The sequence below is a fragment of the Xyrauchen texanus genome, chromosome 39, assembly GCF_025860055.1.
Source record: "Xyrauchen texanus isolate HMW12.3.18 chromosome 39, RBS_HiC_50CHRs, whole genome shotgun sequence".
Taxonomy (NCBI): Eukaryota; Metazoa; Chordata; class Actinopteri; order Cypriniformes; family Catostomidae; genus Xyrauchen; species Xyrauchen texanus.
In genome coordinates this window covers 35037192-35058793 of record NC_068314.1, presented here as the reverse complement: position 1 = coordinate 35058793, position 21602 = coordinate 35037192, and the positions used below count along the sequence as shown (strand labels likewise).

At 39.5% G+C, this 21602-nt stretch overlaps 1 protein-coding gene across 2 annotated transcripts in view; it reads right to left on the bottom strand.

The window, feature by feature from the left end:
* Positions 1–60: 60 nt before the first annotated feature.
* The window catches only part of LOC127632798 (tau-tubulin kinase 1-like), a 41657-nt gene continuing 20115 nt past the window's right edge, over positions 61–21602 (bottom strand). For both annotated transcript variants that reach the window (XM_052111571.1, XM_052111572.1), the window contains exons 7-15: positions 21009–21074; positions 20507–20599; positions 20235–20360; positions 19125–19279; positions 18495–18699; positions 17187–17359; positions 14585–15128; positions 1801–3290; positions 61–1204 (exon numbers count right to left, since the gene is read on the bottom strand). In XM_052111571.1, coding sequence (XP_051967531.1) covers positions 796–1204; positions 1801–3290; positions 14585–15128; positions 17187–17359; positions 18495–18699; positions 19125–19279; positions 20235–20360; positions 20507–20599; positions 21009–21074 — 3261 coding nt within the window. In that variant the 3' untranslated portion in view covers positions 61–795. The remainder of the gene's footprint in view (positions 1205–1800; positions 3291–14584; positions 15129–17186; positions 17360–18494; positions 18700–19124; positions 19280–20234; positions 20361–20506; positions 20600–21008; positions 21075–21602) is intronic.

Sequence of the window (21602 nt, the reverse complement as noted above, 5' to 3'; positions counted from 1 at the left end):
TTGTGTGAAAAAGGACCTGAAAGAAACAACACAACACATAATTGAGACTTGATAATTTTATGCTCTCCAACGAAACTCTCACTATTGTAATAAGAGCAAAATAGGTGGGACTGCTTCATTTAGAAATAATTCATATTGACAATAAATAGTGTGTGAAGTTTGCCATGCTTAAAAACCAAGACAGCTTGGTTTGGAACCAACAATATACTCCTTTAACAAAATAAGAACCAAATACTTTACCATTTCTTTTGCCTGATAAAAAATAAAGAGGTTTCTGCACGAAATACTGTAAGGAATTTGTACAAGCATACAGCGGTATATTCCAACACTTGAAACAAGCTAAAGACAAGGCATGCCCATTGTCACAAGTTTTACAAAGAGGGCCTAGCTGCAGACCAGTGTTTTCGATGGATATGTGGTAGATATTACAATGTTCTGTGTGCCTGGTGGATTATAGTATTGTCAATGCAATTTACCATGTTTGACAAGGGTCAAAGTCTTATCTAACTAAATATAAAGTACACCTTCAAAAACCAGATATAAATTAAATATGCACAACAGAACACACATACTGTATAGAGTATAGCACCGTGTTAGCTAAATGTGTGAAAGTTCTGCTATCTTATGGTACAACATAAAACTATTTGGTGCAGAGTTCAAAATTGGAACAAGACATTTGTTAATTAGGAAGAACATAAAAGGTTCATTTTGGTCAATGGGGAAGATGCACTTTAGAGGCAATATGTTCAAGTACTTGAGAAGAAAACAATCGCAGTAATCAGCAGTCGCTGTGTCTTATCTGGCTGCGGCTGCGTTGTTGCTTGTGCTTTTTTCCATTCTCACGGGAACTGTGTTCTTCAACGGAGCAGAAGCTTTGGTTCGATTCCTCACAGCTGTATTGGGGGATTGTTTTGGGCCGCTGCAAGTAGTAGTCCTGGACTCCACAGTGGTTCGGAGGGCAAATGGCTGCTTGCGCGACTCACTGACCACAGTTCGCAGGGGCAACCTCAGGGGCGAGGGGCTAGCAATGCGTTTGGAGGGGAAAGTGCAGTCTGCAGTGCTTAAGCTGCGATGGGATGGCGCAGGAATGCAGTGGAAAGGCATGCGATTACTTCCACTTGGCACGGTCGAACGGGACAGTGTCGATTTCGATCTTGTGTGGAGTGGTGGAGCGCTTGATCCTGTTTGCGATTCAACCTTTGGGCTAAGGTGGATAAAAAGAGATTTAGTTTAGCACTTTAAAAATGCTATAAAAAGTTGAAAATGAACACTAGAGGCACAACAACAACTTTTTTTCACGTTCACACAAATCACAAGTAAAACAGAATGCTATCTTATGACATCAAAAACACATTTACTATATTGCAAAACTTGTAAGGCGATCAAATTGCAAGGTAGCTCAACTGAAAGCGTTGCACTTGTGACGCAAATGGCAGGGGTATGAGTCCTGAAGAGCAAGCGAGTCAACACGTGAGCCGAAAGTGTCTTAGCAGCACCAAAAAATTATATGGTTGCTTCAGCAATTGTTTTTTTCATCTCACATTAGCTTTTAAGACACTATCGGTTTAGGTTTAATGTATAGGGTAGGGAGGTCGGTTTAGTTGATTTAAAGCTTCATAGAGCATTAACCTTAAAAACCTCAACTGTCTGGGAGAAAATTGAACTCTCTTTTTGTGGCACACAGTGGACATTTCAGCTCGGAGCTGCTGCAATATGAATAAGGAATCACGTAATGTCACCACACTCATAAAATACCAAAATTCTAGTTTTATCAAACTAGTTCTGAAATGAAAGGCTTACCCATTGCTTGATTTTTGCTCTAATTTCACAGTGCTAGCTCCTGACAAGATAACAGCGGCCACAACCACTAGTTTGCTTGAAGGCTTCCTTATTGGGGTTACTGGTCTGGGGATCCTGCTGCTCCACACAGTCCTGTTCTTCTCATCAGCCTCCTTCCTAAGCTTGATAAGGGAATCGTAAGATTCATGAACATCCTCCTCTGAGCACATAGTAGCAAGAGTCTCTGAGGCTCTCTTGGGATCTTCTCCAGAAGACAACGAGGAAGAAGTCCTGGAATTCAGTCTCATCCAGCGTCCCTGCCGTTGTCTTTCCACAGCAATACGTGACAAGTCCTGCTGAATGGCTCTTCTTCGCAGTCTTTCTCTGGAAGAAAGGGATTGTTCTGATCCCATGTCCTCTTCTGAGACCAGAATAGGAATGCGACTCTTGCTCCTTGTCCGTGGACGTTTAGAAAGCCCAATACCGCATGTGCCATTCCCAGGTACTAGCTTTTCCTCTTGATGTTCTTCTTTTGTTTGCAGTTTTCCATCAGTTGATGAATCTTGCTGGAGGGGTTCCCTTAACTCTATGGATATGGGAACCATAAGACCTTCCTGTTTGTCAGAAATCTCCTTTGGGAAAGAACCATCCAGAACATTGAGTACCTGAGTCTCCTCTGTAGGAGTCTGAGAGTTGACTTCAGGATAGACAACTCCTTCTGGCTCTAGAGAAAGGACTGACTTGATTTTCAGCTCAACGTCCTCAGCAATGTCTAAAATGTCCAGGTCTCCTTCTCTGACCTCTGCACCATGTGAAGACATGATATTTAGATGGGTTGTCTCAGCAATGTGTACAAAAGTGTGCTCTACTTTGGAGAAGGGGGGTGAAGCAATTGAGGCTGAGGCCACTGGAGTCGTTGAGATGGTTAGCACTGGTTTAGACGTCTGTATTGATGGGTCTCCATCATCTGAGGGCCTCTGCACCTGCTTAACATCCTCCTGAACCTGCACCTCTATTTGATCACCTTTAACAGACTGCACATTTTGAGGAGTATCAGAACCTGCGATACCCTGATCCACTTCATTCCCATTCATAACATTTGGAGACTTCTTCATGTCTCCTGGTGAAAACAAAACAAGAGTCTTCGAGACGTCCTCTAGTTCAGGATCTATATCAGCCACTGAACCCAGTTCCTTCTGCTCCTTGTGAGGATCATCAGCCACTAAGGTGGATGGTGCACCATCTTGACTACGTTCTGTACTCTTTTCGCTTGCTCCACTACTAGACTCGCTTTTCGTGACATCATCATCTCTAGGTCCTTCATGCTGAGTCTCAGGTGGTGTGGACGTGAAGCCCCGACGATGATGCAGGCTACCTGTAAGCATGACGGTGAGAAAGTCAGCTCGTTTAGCCTGCAGTTTGGGAAGGATATGGAACATCTCCTTCTCTGAGGATGGCGATTTAGTCCTGTAGTCAGTCGGTGACAACAGAGGCTCACTTGGGGCAGAGACCTGAAAGATATCATATGCATACAAGTTACAGTTCTGCCACTAAATTATAATTTGAGTAAGACAATGTCAGGTATCATTAATAGAGACAAAATTTGACATAATGAGATTCTGTATTGACAAAGCTTTAGGGAAAACACAATGGTATGGTGCCCGGGAAGGGACAGGTTCGGTGCACTTGGTTTTGTCGTAGCCACATCATATTAACTTGTGGGAACTTGTGATAATATGTTGTGGCCGCTAGATGCTTTTATGCTTTTCTAGTGACCACAACATTTAATGATGGGGTATTGACATCCTTTTTTATGTTGATGTAAAGGGCAAAATAAAGACCTTATTCACGCTAGCGCCATCTTTGATTTTTAATGGGAATGAAAACAAGGATGTGATGGATAGACTTACCATCTCTTCAATGGCACAAATGGTATAAAGCTGTATAAAGCTCCTAGATCGCATCTGATTATCCACAACTCTGTGGATGTCTGGAGTTCTTTGTATACTGAATGTTCTTGGATCGATCCAAAAACACTTTAAACTGCAGTACAGCCCATTTTAGAGACTGTAAGTGTGTCCCTTACAGCCTCGTTGTCATTCCTATTAAAAATCAAAGATGGCGCTAGCGTGAATAAGGTCTGTATGACCGCATCATGGACAAACAGCAAAAATGGAGATGATTAATGTAACATTTTATTTTGAATTAGGAATGACATACAAAGATATATACATAATAATTACATTATAAGTGAAAGGCATCTAAAATGCATTCTAAAAATGAATGGGCTTTGCAGACGAAAATTTGGAAGCTTGAATGAAACTGTGAGATTTATCATTGATCAGTTAAACGGTCCCGGACACCTCCACGGATACCGCTGGATGCACACAAAATGTTTGGAAAATAGTGAAAAGAGAAAAGGTTGTCGTTCGCACAACATAACATATAGTGGCCACAACATATTATCATGTTCCCACAAGTTAAAATGATGTGGCCATGACAAAACTAAGTGAACCAAACCCGTCCCTTTCTGGGCACCGTACTACAGGCCTTATTCATGAAAAATAAGAAGAACAAATTTGTGTGTAAATGCATTCTTACATAAATTGTCCCTTTAAATTGAAAGGGACAATTTACATAAGAATTGTTTTACTTAAAGGGTAAAGGGTTCGTTTACCCAAAAATGAAAATTCTCTCATGATTGACTTACCTTCAAGCCATCCCAGATGGGAATCACTTTCCTTCTTCAAACAGAACCAAAATGAAGTATTTTATAAGCCGGTTTCAGCTCTGTTTATCTATACAACGCATATAAATGGGTGCCATCAGTCTGCTGGATGTTTAACGGTTCAAAAGGCATATTTAGGCAGCATAAAAGTAATCCACATGACTCCGGTCGATCAATCAATGTCTTCTGTTGCAAACCGATAGGTTGGTGTAAGAACAAATCTATAATTAAAAAGTTTTTAACTTTAAATCGCTGCTTCTGCCCAGCGCTGTATTTCTGTTTGAAATGAACTATCTCTCCTGTGACGTTCGTTCCTCTGTTATGTACAAAGCAAACGCTTCCAACTCCTCGCGTGAACGCGTCATAGCGTTTTCGTCACCGATTCGTCACCATTCCTCATGGTGGCGCGGTTACTCACATCAATCCGGTGGCGGAGGACGAGTCTCAGTTGCCTCCGCTTCTGAGACCGTCAATCCGAGCATCTTATCATGTGACTCGTTGTGCATGACACCGCGGAGACTCGCAGCATGTGGAGGCTCATGCTACTCTTTGCAATCCACACACAACTCACCACACGCCCCATTGAGAGCGAGAACCACTAATCACGACTACGAGGAGGTTACCCCATGTGACTCTACCCTCCCTAGCAACTGGGCCAATTTGGTTCCTTAAGAGACCTGGCTGGAGTCACTTAGCACGCCCTGAATTCAAACTCGCGACTCCAGGGGTGGCAGTCAACGTTAATACTCACTGAGCTACCCAGGCTCCGGGGAAAGCGATTACCTATAGATTTGCATCAGAACACATTAATTGATCATGAGTGGATTAGCCGTGTGGATTACTTTTATGCTGCCTAAATGTGACTTGAACCATCAAACAGCCAGCAACCTGTTAGCACCAGTTTACATGCATTGTATGGACAAACAGAGCTGAAATGGGCTTATAAAATTCTTAATTTCAGTTCTGCCGAAGAAGGAAAGTCATTCCCATCTGGGATGGCTTAAAGCTAAGTAAATAATGAGAGAATTCTCATTTTTGGGTGAACTAACCCCACATTGGTCATGTATAATGCCTATTGACTTTTAAAGGGATAGTTCACACTAAAAGAATGTATTTACGAACTTGTTGAAATTCTGCCATGGAACACAAAAGGAGATGTCAGTTACTATTCACTGTCATGGTATGGAAAATATGCAATAAATGTGAATGGTGACTGAGGCTAACATTCAGCCTTTTAGTCATAAAATTAAATAATAAATGATAAATGAGTAATAAATGAGTAAATGATAACAGAACTTACATTTTTGGGTGAACTATCCCTTTAAGTATTAAACAAAATACTTTCAAATTTAATTTTTCAGCATTACAAATGTATTTATGCTTGTTTTTAAGCAGATCATTCCTAATAGCCCTTACAATCAAACAACGCAACCGTTTTTTTCCCCCAAAGAGTTTAATTTTGTTTAAATTGTACACAAGCCTTTCAAGATTGTCTAGATTACATACATAAAAAAGGCACAGGAATGTGTCAACGAATTTTCCCTTTTACAGCAGCCATCTTTTGCTTTTTTTTTTCAAGTGAATCCCAACATCCTATACAATACATACAGACTTAAACCAACCAGATTACATGCTTTTACGTATACAGGATTAATTCAGTTTCACGCTCTTAGATATAATGCATATTTACATGTATCTTATTAAAAAAAGTTTAAAATGCATGCTTTACTTGGAAATATTACAAGCAAACTGTACAAGTGGTAGTGCGATAGAAAAGGTAATATGCTTATTGTACATTAATCTAGAAGATTACAGCCCGTTTACTTTACACAGCAATACTTTCTGCAACCTATTTTTACACTTTAACAGCACACACTTTTAAATTAGCACTGTTTTTAATTGCAAACCATTAAATATTAACAGCAGCTAGGGCAAACTGTATATAAACTCCCCTTTAGGGCCTAATTTGATTGTTGCTTTTCCACCATATATGCCAACATGTGTAGAGTCCATTGTATAATCTGAAGCTTCTCACAGCACCGAGCTAAATTTAGTACTCCCTACAGGCATGACTTTTACCAATAAATGATCAAATCTCCCAACATACATTATATAGAATAATCCAGCAATATACATATCAAACAACATGCACATATAAAAGGTGTTATTGCAAGAAAAGGCATTGTGTACAAGCATAAAGTAAAACCTTTACTCATGAGTTTTAATTAGATATGCAATATAACAGCAGTTGCAGTGTTTGTGGGGGGTGATGGACCAAATTACACAATCTTTCTATTTGGTTTTTCAGAGCATCACATGCAGATGTAGAGACAAAGACTAGAAGGCCTTAGCAAATCATGTAAACAGTACATACAAATGAAAAGATTTGTGTTGACCACATTATACAGTATGTAAATCAATGACAAACAGACCAAGCCATTAAGGCCATATAAAATTGTGTACATTTGTATTTGTTTTCATACAGCAATATTTATTACTCATGCAAACGGTTGAAAATGATATGTCTTACAGATATGGACAGTCTCAACAATGATATAGTCATATGTGTCATTTTTGTAAAAGTAAACCAGGTGAAAGCAGATGTGCAAAACGTGCAAGGGCTAGCAGCCTGTTTGGGTATATAAACAGTACATTCATGTGAGAAGACGTGGCTGTGACAGTCAGAAACCTATTAAAAACAGTGGTGTCATTTTTGATATTCGTCATTCCCGTTCTAACCCAGTTTTAATGCTCGGTATTCATTCACTGAAGTTGCACAATTCAGCAAATGTGATCATAAACAGGAACGGAAACGGATATTCGCATATGCTTTTTCTGAAATCCCACGTTTGGTTTACGCAACAACAAAAAAACTTAAAAAAGCGGTTTCGTATTTATGATTAAGAATGGTTTAAAATATATAGAGAGGCAGATTTATAAATAAAATACGATTCTGCCAATTAAGAAAATGCTCCATGTCTTTCAAACAATCGATGACCATTCCATCTACTTTTCTGAATAAATAAATCATCCTACTTTCAAGTCTTAGTGCTTTCAAGCTCTGACATATTAAACAAAGCTGCTACTCGTAGCTTGCCGTCCACACTCTACATATTCTGGAATATGCACTTAAGTTTCAATCCATTTCAGTGGAATTGTTATTGAGGAAATAGCACTCAAAATCCCAATTCAAAACCACCGTTCACATCTTATTGCATTTATTCACATGCTTTGCTCTGCATCGCCAGTGAAACAGATATGGCTCCAATTCGGCATCCTTGGTAAAGTGCAATAGTGAGATACAGTAGCTACTCAAAGGACCCGGCGGCGGTCTCAAGCACACATTAAGAGTTTTTGCTACTCAACAACACACAGCAATCACTATAAGCCCAAGCAGAGACAATCGTGACTAAGAGGTATTCAATGAGATACTAATAGAATGCTTACTTGGTGCATTTAAAGCTCTATGCACATGGATAAATATATATCATAATTATATGGAACGTTTCATCGACACACTCACCGAAACACAAGAAAACTAAACATGGGAAAGGACTTAATTTATGGAAACTGCTTCCATGTTTTAGCTTATGCTTACTTTATGCTATAATCAGTTGCAGAGAAACCAAACGTGCGTCTCTCATTTATTCCCAGGACACGACAGCTGACTTAAAAGTTGTTAAATCGAAGTTGTCTAGGCTGTGGAAGACGAGCATGCCATTCATTGGTTATAAAAGCACTGATATATATTTTATTCCTCTCTTTGATCCGATGGTTTCATTTCTCATTTAAAACACTTTCATTGGACTTGCATAACATTTCCATGACATTTTTGTATGAAAGTAACAGTGCATACACTCTGATTGATGGTTCAGATGGTGGTCAACCACGCTATTACAAATAAAAATAAAGTGACAAATAACATATCTTTGATTGTTCGTATGGAAGACAAACGCAGTGACATGCATATTAAAGGTGAGCCACTTCAGACTAAAGATCTGCGATCAGGTGCACCAACTCAACTGGTGAAAACAGATCATTTGTTCAATCATTTCTCTATCTTTGTACTTTACAATATCCACTCATGATATTATGAATACGATCTTTATTGCAGGCCTGCACGGAATGCCACATTTTCACTGAATCTCTGTGTAGAATCGCATTTCCTTCGCTCTTGCGTGCTGGTTCAGTAACTATTTTGGCCAATATGATGATGCTCTCGGCACCGTTTAAAGGAATATTCCGGGTTCGGTAAAAGATAAGCTCATTTGACAGCATTTGTGACGTAATGTTGATTACCACAAAAAGGTATTTCGACCTGTCCCTCGTATTCTTACAAAATAGGCCAACATCTGTGTTCCAGTGAGGCACTTACAATGGAAGTCAATGGGGCCAATGTTTGGAGGGTTTTAAAGGCAGAAATGTGAAGCTTATAATTTTATAAAAGCACTTATATTAATTCTTCTGTTAAAACTTGTGTTATTTGAGCCGTAAAGTTTGTTTAAATTGTCATTTTAGGGTTTTACAGTTTATGCTTTACGTCGTCATGGCAACAAAGTTGGTAAATTGGCTATAACTTTACACAGAAAAGGTTAGTATGCAATTTTATCACTCTAAAATCCTGTTAACACACATATTGTTTACGTCTTGTGGCTATACAGTGAGTATTTAAATGTTTACGGATTGGCCCCATTGACTTCCATTGTAAGTGTGTAAAACTCAAAATTCACTCATGCCATCCCAGATGTGCGTGACTTTCTTTCTTCTGCAGAACACAAATGAAGATTTTTAGAAGAATATCTCAGCTCTGTTGGTCCATACAATGCAAGTGAATGGTGGCAAGAACTTTGAAGCTCCAAAAAGCACATAAAAGGCAGCATAAAAGTAATCCAATCCAGTGGTTTAATCCATGTCTTCAGAGGCGATATGATAGGTGAGGGTAAGAAACAGATTAATATCTTTTTTTTTTTTACTATAAATCTCCACCTTTGACCAGCCTTGACTAGTATGTGGTGATATGCATGAAAAATGCCAATCGCCAAAAATCAAAAGAAGAAGAATGTGGAAGTGAAAGTAAAAGTGGAGATTTATAGTTACAAAAATGACTTAAATATTGATCTGTTTCTCACCAACACCTATCATATCACTTCTGAAGACATAGATTTAACCACTGGATTACTTTTATACTGCATTTATGTGCTTTTTGCATCTTCAAAGTTCTGGCCCACATTCACTTGCATTGCATTGACTTCCATTGTAAGTGTCTCACTGTAACCCAGATGTTTGCCTATTTTTAAAGAAAACGAGGGACAGGTCGAAATACCTTTTTGTGGTATATACCCGGAATATTCCTTTAACACATTTGACCATATTTAAATGAGCATACGTAGATAGATTTCCCTCCGAAATCAGCGCCTAGTAACTCACCTAAGAGCGACTGAAATGACCCAAGCATCTGTTCGTAAGCAAAACGTGCCAGACTTGAACAGTAAAGGTGTCGTGCTTAATGTGTAACCACATGGCACTCCTTTCAAATGCATCATTTCATTCTTACAGCCCTCAACAGTTTATTGCATCAGACAAATTACTCATCAACCTTTATTAAAAGTCTTTCATGTCGGTGTGTGAGAAGAAACTCCAGACGGGACAATGCCATCTCTCCTCATCAGTTTGGCCAGCATCTGCTGGATCTGCAGCCGGGACACGTTAAGCACCGAGTGCCGGCTGCGAGGACTTCCAGGCGTCTGAAGGGGAGCGTGGCGTCTTGAGACCGAAGGGAGGTTACTGTGCGCCGGGCTGCTTTCGGCCGAACGACTGCGCTGGATGAAGGATCCTCCGGCGTGGGGGTACTGCTCCGTCTCCAACGTGGAGGACGAGAAGACGTACGAGGCGAGACGTCGGAGCTGGGTGGAGCGAGGGCCCGAGTGAGGCCTGTCGTCATCCGACTGAAACGAAATGAGAAAGAGTGTGCGCTGAAATGAAGTGAGCACGACGGAAGATTTGTATTTGTAACATTTAAAACATCTCCCAAGTCACATGCAGTAAGGATAACACCAAACATTTAGGAAAGAGAGAAACGGCTCTCTTTACACAGACCTAAAATAGGTTGCCTAGAAACAAGTTTTTACAACAGACAAAGCTAAAAGAATAGTTGTGTTATTTTATGGGTTTGGTTGGGCTGCCAACATTGAGAGCCTCTTTATTCCACAGAGGCTGTTCCTTTGATGCCGACCCACCTCTTGAAAAAATGCACCCTACTGTATGTGTCCATGTGCAAGACAATGAGCAGAGAGAATCTGACAAAATGCAACATTTGCACTTATTTGTTTAACAACCTATCGTCACAAAACCGTCGTTGTAAATGTGGACAACTTAAAAATGAATAACCAGGCACACAAACACAAACACACATGGATAAAAATGGATAAAACGATGACAGAAACAGAAGGAAAACAATGAGTAAGTTCATCAAACAGGTACAGAAGGGACTAGCCTAAACTGTGCTTACCGCAAACACCTCTTTCACTCTTCTTTTGTGGCTCCAGCGGCAGGTATTTTCTCCGTGGCCGAAATCAACGTGTCATACGTGATTTTGAGCAAAAGCAGTGGCTTTTTAAAAGGCGAAGACTGCTGGGAAAATGAGCATCCTCGTGGGTTTTGATTTGAGGGTTTGGCTATTATACAAAAGAGACAATCCACCAATCTCAGTTCAGCTTGAAAAGGTCCATTTACATTGCGAAACAACGTGAGACGAGGGGCAAGTTTTTGCCCCACGTACAGAATTCTTTCAGAAAAAAATATTCTGCAATTTTTCCTTTTGGGTAAATAACCAACACTGCTGATTTCTGTCTCACTAATTGCATGGGATGGCAAACATTAAAATATGAAAATGAATGAGAGGTTTAGTGCTGAGCATCCAAAAAAACCAAACCACATTCAGAGTTTAAGACATGTTTAAAAACCTCAGAGACCCATGCACCCTCCTTGAAGTTGTGTATATTTAGATTTTAGGTGAATTCTGTGTGAGTAGCAGTGTTTGGGAAAATCTTGATTTTTAAGCATATTTGTCTTTGAGGTGACTATTGAGTGACTTTCAATAATGCATTTCCCCCCCACCAAAACGGTAGTTGTTATGTGTAGTTTTTTCCATTTCTATAAGAAAGTTGGTACTGTTTAATTGAAGAGAACTAATGTTACATTTCTGCTACACTGGGTCTCTTAGGATTAAAGGGATAGTTCACCCAAAACTCAAAATTCACTCATGCCATCCCAGATGTGTGTGACTTTCTTTCTTCTGCAGAACACAAATGAAGATTTTTAGAAGAATATCTCAGCTCTGTTGGTCCATACAATGCAAGTGAATGGTGGTCAGAACTTTGAAGCTCAAAAAAGCATATAAATGCAGTATAAAAATAATCCAATCCAGTGGTTTAATCCATGTCTTCAGAAGCGATATGATAGGTGTGGGTAAAAAACAGATTAAAATCAAATTTTTTTTACTATAAATCTCCACCTTTGACCAGCCTTGACTAGTATGTGGTGATATGCATGAAAAACGGCAATCACCAAAAATCAAAAGAAGAAGAAGAATGTGGAAGTGAAAGTAAAAGTAGAGATTTATAGTAAAACAAATTACTTAAATATTGATCCGTTTCTCACCAACACCTATCATATCACTTCTGAAGACATGGATTAAACCACTGGGTTACTTTTATACTGCCTTTATGTGCTTTTTGCAGCTTCAAAGTTCTGGACACCATTCACTTGCATTGCATGGACCTACAGAGCTGAAATATTCTTCTAAAAATCTTAATTTGTGTTCTGCAGAAGAAAGAAAGTCATACACATCTAGGATGGCATGAGTGAATTATTTTTTTTTGGTGAACTATACCTTTAAGAGAATTGCTCGGCAATAGACACCTCATTTTCAACAATGCCAAAGACACAAAGACATTACTGAAGTAAAAAGTGCTTTCCTGAAGGAAAAGAAAGACGTATCCCTGAAAACCCAATACAGTGTAGTGATTAGCAAACTCTTAATTTCATTTCTTTATACATTTTGACTTCTTTTGAACAACTTGAACAGTCTAGCCGTTCACACCCCATTCACAGCCTCCGTGATCATGAGAAAATTGTGTTTTGTTTTGGTACATTTTTTGAAGGACTCGTCTAGTAATATGATCTGGAAAGACAAAAAAATCCAAAAGAAAATTCCAAGAAAATGTCGAGCTGTTGGAATAATTACAAGACTATTTACATATAATTAGAAGTTCAACTTACAAGCGTACTACAAATTATTTCGCAAAAATACCAGCCATGAACAGAGACGAATCGTTACAGTGTAACAAATCACGTGAAAACCAAACGCTGGATGGTCCGAAAAGAAGAAATGAGGTATGAGTCTGTGTGTCAGACAGTGAATGAAAGAGAGAGTGACAGACTGAGGGAGAGAGAGACTGAAAGAGAGAGAGAGACTGAAAGAGAGAGAGATAGGCACACAACTTGCAAAAAATGGAGTGAGACAATAGCACCGCCCCATTTTAAAGAGCTGGCTTTTTATTGATAGAAAATATGTTTTAAGATCGATTTGACCCTAGCAAGAGAACCTGCAAAACCCTTGTTCGCTCTTTAAAGGAATATTCCGGGTTCAATACAAGTTAAGCACAATGGACAGCATTTGTGGCATAATGATGATTACCACAAAAATGCATTTCGCTTCGTCCCTCCTTCTCTAGAAAAGCTAAAGATCCGGGTTCCAGTGAGGCACTTACAATGGAAGTCAATGGGGCCAATCAGTAAACGTTAAAATACTCACCGTTTGTGTGTGTGTTGTGTTTGTGTTGTGTTTGTGTTGTGTGTGTGTTGTGTTGTGTGTGTTGTGTTTGTGTTGTGTTGTATGTGTGTTGTGTGTGTGTGTTGTGTGTGTGTTGTATGTGTGTGTTGTATGTGTGTTGTGTGTGTGTTGTATGTGTGTTGTGTGTGTGTTGTGTTTGTGTTGTGTGTGTGTGTGTGTGTGTGTGTGTGTGTGTGTGTGTGTGTGTGTTGTGTTTGTGTTGTGTGTGTGTGTTGTGTTTGTGTGTGTGTGTGTGTTGTGTGTGTGTTGTTTGTGTTGCGTGTGTGTGTGTGTGTGTTGTTTGTGTTGTGTGTGTGTGTGTGTGTGTGTGTTGTTTGTGTTGTGTGTGTGTCATGTGTGTGTTGTGTGTGTGTTGTTTACGCAATACTTCACAGTATGATAAAGTCACTTTCTTATATTTTCAAGTTATATAAAATTGTCCAGCTTGGTTGCCATGACGACGTAACACCATAAACCTTGTAATCCTGGTAAATGACGATTTAAACAAAATTACAGTGCAAATAAATAATTAGTTTTAACATAAAAATTATTGCAAGTGCTTTTATAAAATTATAAGCTTCGTATTTCTGCCTTTAAACCCTCCAAAAATTGGCCCCATTCACTTCCATTGTAAGCGCCTCACTGTAACCTCGAGTTTTGCTAGAAAAGGAGGGTCGAGTCGAAATCATTTTTTGTGTTATTTAACTTCATGCCAAAAATGCTGACAATTGAGCAAAAATTTTATTGAACCCAACATTTTCCTTTAAGAAGGACACATCAGTTTCTGAAGGTACAAGAAGTCCTTAAAGGGATAGTTCACCCAAAAATGACAACTCTGTCATCATTAATTCTTCTTCGTGTTGTTCTAAACCTGTATGACTTATTTTCTTTTTTTTACTGTGGAACACAAAAGGAGGCCGAACGTTAGCCTCAGTCACCATTCGAAAATGGTAACTAATGCTAACACATGCTGCTTAATATCTCCTTTTGTGTTCCCCAGAAGAAAGAAAGTCATCCAGGTTTGGAACAACACGAGGAAGAATTAATGATGACTTGTCATTTTTGTGTGAACTATCCCTTTATGGTTTCCTTGTACCTTCAGAAAGGGCATCATAATCATTCTCGAATGTTAAGAAACATCTTTGCCATAATTTTATCTTTACCGCCATCAAATATTTTAAACCTCCATCACACTTCAGCTTTGGCTTAAGGGAGTCAGTTTGGGTTAGTCAGGATCATCTTACCTGTCTCTGAGGTCCGTTGGGGTCTGTCTCTTTCCGCCGAGGCCGTCCGGAGGGCAGCGAGTGACACGGTGACTGCACAGGGCTCTCCACTGACGTCGACAGCCCTTTCCCACTCCTCCTGGACGTCTCCTCCTCCGTAAGGGGCAGCATACCCCGTGTCGTCCGGTCTCCAAGTGACGTCTTGGGTCTGACCGACGGATCTGTCCCTCTATGTCTCCGCCGCTCTTCTCCGTCCTCTAGAGGGCGTAACTCCTCCGGCTCTTCATCCGTGGTGCCGGATGTGGTGGGCTCGGCCCCTGGCGGGTGGTGGAAGTCTCTGAGCTCTGTTTCTTTGTCTATGATCACCCACTCTTTGCTGTCAAAGTCCTCCTCTTCAGCGAGTGGTACAGAACGAATGAAGGCGTTGCTGTGGGCTTCCTGGTCCACTGACGCAGAGGCCTCGTTACGCCCGCGGTCTCCACGGCAACCGTCCACAGACAGCATCTGAGCGGGTTGGGAGGAGTAAACGTGCCGAGAGGGAGAACCCAGGATGTCCATTCGAGATCTGAGAAAGGAATAAATGGCTAAATGTATTGTAGTACATGGCACATGGACAAGTACGAACAAAAACTTTAAATGGTTATTCGACACTTTTCGGATGGAGCCATGTTTAGAGTCCCATATGTCTGGGGTTTAACAGTCTAGGGCCTTGAAAATGAAGATACCAAAAGTAAAGTTTGTTCTGAAAAGGACACTAAAAGGATATTAAGATATGTTTAATACTTCTGGAGTTACAGGCACTCAAACTTTGGAAAAACAACACAAAAAGTGCTTTTTCCCATTTTTGGACTCCAGTCCCTCCAGGATTCCGCGAGTCTGCGATCGCATAATTCAATGCAAAATCAACCAATCAGCGCATATTATACTAGAGCTCGCAATTTTGACCAATATCCGCACTTTTAGCGCATAAAAGGGTCCAATCAAAAGTGGGTTCGTACTGTAATTTTGACCAATTACTGCACTGTTACCGTGGAAAATGGCCAAATACAGATCAAAAAAAAATTTCCCCTGGTCTGTCAGTGCATTCACGTACGAAGATGATGACTGATTGATGGTGGCTGACCGGCAGTACAATGAACAGAAATAAATCACATTTGCCAGTAACAGCTAAAAACCGTGCGAAACAATTTACGAATGTTTTACATGAAAGTGGGGGAAAATTGTTTTGCACTCCATGCAACATTGTGCTCAGGGTTGGACTGGGAAGAGAAATCGGCATGGGATTTTACATAGCAACTGGCCCAAAGGTTGGTGGGGGGGGGGGGACTTTTGGGTTGATCCAAAAGTTGTTGAGCGGGGGTGTTCGCTGCATATTGAGGTGCCGTTTTGTGGTCCATTCTGCATAACGCGGCGGCTAATTTTTGCTTATCGCGGCCCATTCGGCACGTTTCGCTGGCGAATATCCGGCCTGCTCGGTTCTCCCACTGGCCAGTCCACCCATGATCGGCCCCAAAGTGCGTCAGCCCTCCGAGAAAATGCCCGGTATGCCAGATTGCCAGTCCAGCCCTGACTGTGCTAGAACACAAGAGAAAGTCGAAAATCGGCAGCCACTTAAAATCAGCAAAGCATATGAGAATGTCGAAACAGTTACCACAGCAGCGGCAGATCACCATTGACTGAAGTGGTAGCAGGGATCAAGGTGAGTGGTGTTTTTCTCAAACTTTTACTCCGCTAACCTTGGCTTCAGTAGGGTGGTCGGCACTCTTTTCTCCCCAGTCTGTATGTGGAGAGCGCAGCTCAAAGCACTTAGTGCAATTTGTCAGCTTTGCTGTTTTAAACTCTCTGTAAAACTTAATACGGATCACGAAAGTTGCGTTTATGGATGACAGAGTGTCAAGCTACAAGGCTATTCCAGGCTTCAGCAGTGTACCAAGAGATGAACTGGATGCCTACTTGACCAATGTTGGACCAGCAGCACTGAGAGCCACAGTGAGTGGGGTGGTGGGTTTGGATATCTTCTGGGATGGACTTCAAGAGAGACTTCCCGGATTGAGGCGAGTCACTACGCCACCACGCAGACTTAGAGTGCATTGGGAATTGGGCATTCCAAATTGGGGAGAAAAGGTGAGAAAATAAAAAATCTATAAAATAATAAAATAAAATAAAAAAACTTTTTTTTAAGAAAAGTAGCTAACAATTCTCCAGCAAATGAAATCACTCAATCCTGTTTAAATAGCATCCCAGGATGCACCCGAAGTTAATGAGAAAATGAGTTGTGTGCAGAGCTGGAACAGACAAAAGGCTTCACTGAAGAAGTTTCTGATTTAATTTGTTTTGGTCATTGCATAATGTTTTGATGACTTTATACTCTAAATTCTAAAATGTGCAGTAACAAATAATAAAGAATAGCCAAGTGCGATCAAACCGTTCTGAAAGTGAACGTGACTGAAGATAACATTCTGGCTAACATCTCCTTTTGTGTTCCACTGTAGAAACAAAGTCAAGCAGGTTTGGTACACATGAGTGTAAGTAAACAATGACAGATTTTTGGGTTCATTGGGTGTGGACAGATATACACTTCATTCGTTTATGATACAGTATAAGAAAGAAGTGTCAAACTGACCGTTGCCCGTAACCCTCTCGCCCTTCAGCGGCAGAAAAACGGTCTGATTCTGGGCTGTTGACCCGTCTGAACCTGAGCGAGTGCACCTGCACACCTGGAGAGTCCAAACCTCCCCCTCCCCTTTGTGGTGAAGCAGGACACACACCCCGGTTACGGTCATCCTCTTGACCCCCCTGAAACAAACACCCAGAAAAATAGTAAAATCTATTATACAGTAGACAGGCTTTAAATAGATTTTATATTTTAAATGGATTACAATTTTTAATGGACAAAAGGTCTTCAGAGTAACCATCATTTTCAATAACTTATATGTGCATTTCATATGTGAATGTATGTATATACCGTATATAATTATTGGAATATATAGGGGTAGACCGGGCTAGTTGTCACACTTATTATACCAGTGAATATTTCTCAAGTTGGCTTAATTTTGTGAAGTCAAATCCTGCATAGTCACTGTAGGGTGGAGGAGGGAACGCAGCATTATCTTAGCCTATTATGGCCTTTTCAGCTATTAAAAATTAAAACAATTATGAAGCAAAAAACGAGTCACTAAACAACAAAAATGGAAACGATAATGTACAAAAATATCACAAAAATCATTCAAGATGTGTATGACTTTGTTTCTTCTGTGGAACACAAATGAAGATTTGTAGAAGAATATCTCAGCTATGTAGGTACATACAATGCAAGTGAATGGTGACCAGATCAAATTAGACCATTGTAGCTACGAAAAGCATATAAAGGAACCATAAAAGTAATCCACATGACTCCAGTGGTTTAATCCATATCATCAGAAGTGATATAATAGGTGTGGGTGAGAAACATCAAAATTTAAGTCCTTTTTTGGCTGTAAATCTCCACTTTCACTTTCACTTTCTTATTCTGGTGTGATCTCACTCCTTATTCAGCCATCTACTTGTCAGGGCTGGTCAACGGCTGATATTGCTAGTAAAAGAGGACTTAAATATTGATCTGTTTCTCCCCCATTAATTCAGAAGATTTGGATTAAACCACTGGAGTCATGTGGATTACTTTTATGCTGCCTGTAGGTCCTTTTTGGAGCTTCAAACATTTCAAAGTTTTGGTCACCATTCACTTGCATTGTATGGACCTACAGAGCTTAGATACTCTTCTAAAAATCTTAATTTGTGTTGTGCAGAAGACAAAAAGTCATACACATCTGGAACGGCATGAGGGTGAGTAAACGATGAGACAATTTTTATTTTTGGGTGAACTATCCCATTTAAATCTTTCTGTAAAAATCTGCCTCCTGGTCTCCCCCTATCTATAATAAATTGAAGTAACCTTTCCAAAAGTAATCCTGAGTTTGTTGCGGTTGATATCGGTTTCCTCCCACCCGTCTGCATCCGTGGGTAACTGGCTGCCATCAGCCGGCTGTCCGGAGGGAACTGGAGGGGCGTTTTCCTGATCACTCAAGTGCTCGTCCTGGACAACATCATCAGTGTTCTCCCTCTGAGCGTCACCTGGCATCAGGGTCACATTGATGACCCTAAAAACACAAGAGAAGTTAATTCAATTTAAGCTGATAATGACCCAAAAATTTGTTACCTATGGTTGTTTTCATCTATTCTGTGCACCATGCCATATTTTTAGAATTGAAGTGTGACTTTATATGATATATTGATTTATTTCTTATTTTCTATTTAAGATATAAATGTACACGTTATTTACAAGGTATTTCTAAAAATAATTATATTCCATTTAGTCGCACAATAAATACTTTTGTCTAGAATCCAATATGCGCTTTTGTGCAAATATTCAAAATCTGAAAATGGCGTTTGTAATTATCACCCCAGTGTATGAAATGCAGTGAAATGAGTAAAAAGCACATAATAGATTCATGTGTTCACCTGTCCACATGTACAGTATATACACATGGAGTGTGATGTGTTCACACATGCATGCGCTCCTTACCCAACCATCGCTGCTGTGGGCCGTGTGTTTTGTTGCGCTGTAGTAGGTGTGGTGGCAGACATCATGGAGTCCGTCCCACTTTTCTCCCAATCGTACGGCTCATTCTCTGTGATGATGCGTTCTTTCATGCTGTTCTCAAACACTGACATCAAGAGCTGAACACAACAGACACACTGTATCATGAAATGTGATATCCATTTTGTTGCACCAAAACATTGTAAAAACTAGATTTTTTTAAAAGGTAGCAATTGAAACAAAATAAGCAGTGCATAGCACAATAAATAATAAACAGAAGTAGACATCAGCAAGCACATGCTAGTTTTGAAAAAGTTAAAAGCTTTAAAAATGTCATAAGTCTGAGCTTCCCTAAGTTCTAGAGGAAGAGATTTCCAAAGGGTAGGAGCATAGACAGAAAAAGCCATATCATCTTTCTAACAATTAACAATGCATATAAATAATGAGGAGCCAAGCCATTCAATGCTTTGTATGTCACCATCATAAATTTAAAATCAACACGGAAACTGATCGGGAGCCAGTGCAAGGACTACAATACAGGAATACAATATGATTGCATGTCCTGGCCCCTGGCCAGGATCCTGGCGGCAGAGTTTTGTACATATTTGAGCTTATTAATTGTGGATTTTGAAACAACGGCTAAAAGGGCGTTACGGTTATCTATCCGAGAGACAACGAATGAGTTTATCAGCTTTTCAGCTACAGAGAAATTTAGCATAGGGCGCAATCTTGCTATATTTCTGAGGTGAAAAAAGGATGCTTTAACAGTACTCTGTACAAAAGAATCAAATGTAAGGTATCAAAAATGACTTCAAGGTTCCTCATTTTACTTTGAGTCTCCAAAACAGAGCCATCAACAAACAGATACAATGAACCAGCTTTGAGAATTCGATGACGGGAACCTGAATGCATTCATTTGCTAATAATAATAATAATAATAAATATAGCTGTAAGCAGCATTTAAGGGGCCAAGCACATCAATCACTATAAGGCATAAAAATGGCAAAAAAATAAGTAATTAAAGCAATCTGGTCATGGTTTTAGGCAAAATGGTATACTGAATGCAGTACAGCAGCACCTGCGGTTTCTAGGTACCTGATAGTCTGGTTTGGTGTAATATTCGAGGCCTAAAACATGCTCGAGGAAGACATTAAACTCTGATGGCATGTGTTTAAGAAGCATCCTGTGATCATAACGCTCCTTAATCTGACCCACCTGCTCCTAAATGATGTAGATAACAACAATGCATTTCAACAAAAGCAATGTTATTCAGAATATGCAACAACAAGATAATGTAAACCTTTTATGAAACATACAAACAGAGATTTTCAAAGGCTTTTTGACATTTGTAAGCAAACTCAGAGTACCTTGTCCTTGATTTTCCTCCACGGCAGCTGTCCAGCAGCAAATTCAACCAACATGTAAAACAAAGACCACAGGTCATCATGGCGACCCATTTCCTGTAAAAACAAACAAACAAACAAACAAACAAATGGCAATAAAAAACTATTCAATTTGATGGAATTTTGTGAATAAAATTTAAATATGTAAATCTTAAAACTAGGCTAATATATATATATTATGTATATAGCTGTGTTAGGTCCATGTTTCCTATACAACACCGCTGTCTTTTTATTCTCAAATATCAAAATAACTCAAATGAATATTTAATGTCCATTAAATTATTTATTTATTTTGTAAGTAGTCGTGAGTCGGACATTATCACAAAATAAACTCTTTAAATATCACTTTGTTGGGGTTTAATGACTAACTAACTGCACATTATTATTTGTATATTACTTTACAATACATTGTTTTATATAAATTGATAGTACAGCAAGAAGGCAATAAATAATATTAAACACTCACTTTGTTTTTATGTGCATTTACAGATGCGTATCGAACAGTCCCACGAAATCCTGCAACAGTTCTGGGCTACAAGATAAAAAAAGGCAATTATCTGCATAATCTGTGAAAGCAATAAATGGTAAAAAACAAATTGAACTCAGTGATATATGAAAAGTAATAAATGAAAGAGTTAAACATTCAGGATACTTGTAAATAAAACAAAACAATTTGAAAATTCAAACAATAATATAAATGCAACTGAGCAATATCATTTTATACCTATTTAAGACTTTTATAATTGTTTGAAATGACATGTAGTTAATGAGCTACTTGTGATGAGCTAAAAGAGGAAACAGCCGCATGTTTGATTCGGAGAGCCCTCTAAAGCTCTCAAAGGTTTTCATCTAAATCTCTGCCAATCTGCACTGATACAGTGAAGAAGATGCCAGATTTGTTTTGTAAAACAACAGGATTTTTTTTACAGTGTATTTATATTTTAAAAAAAATACTTTCTATTGCCATTGATTCAAAGAGAAAGAATCCCACACACTATAGCTTGCAAAAACAAATGTTCTTTGCAATGTTTCGGTCACATGACCGTAATCAGGCATGTAA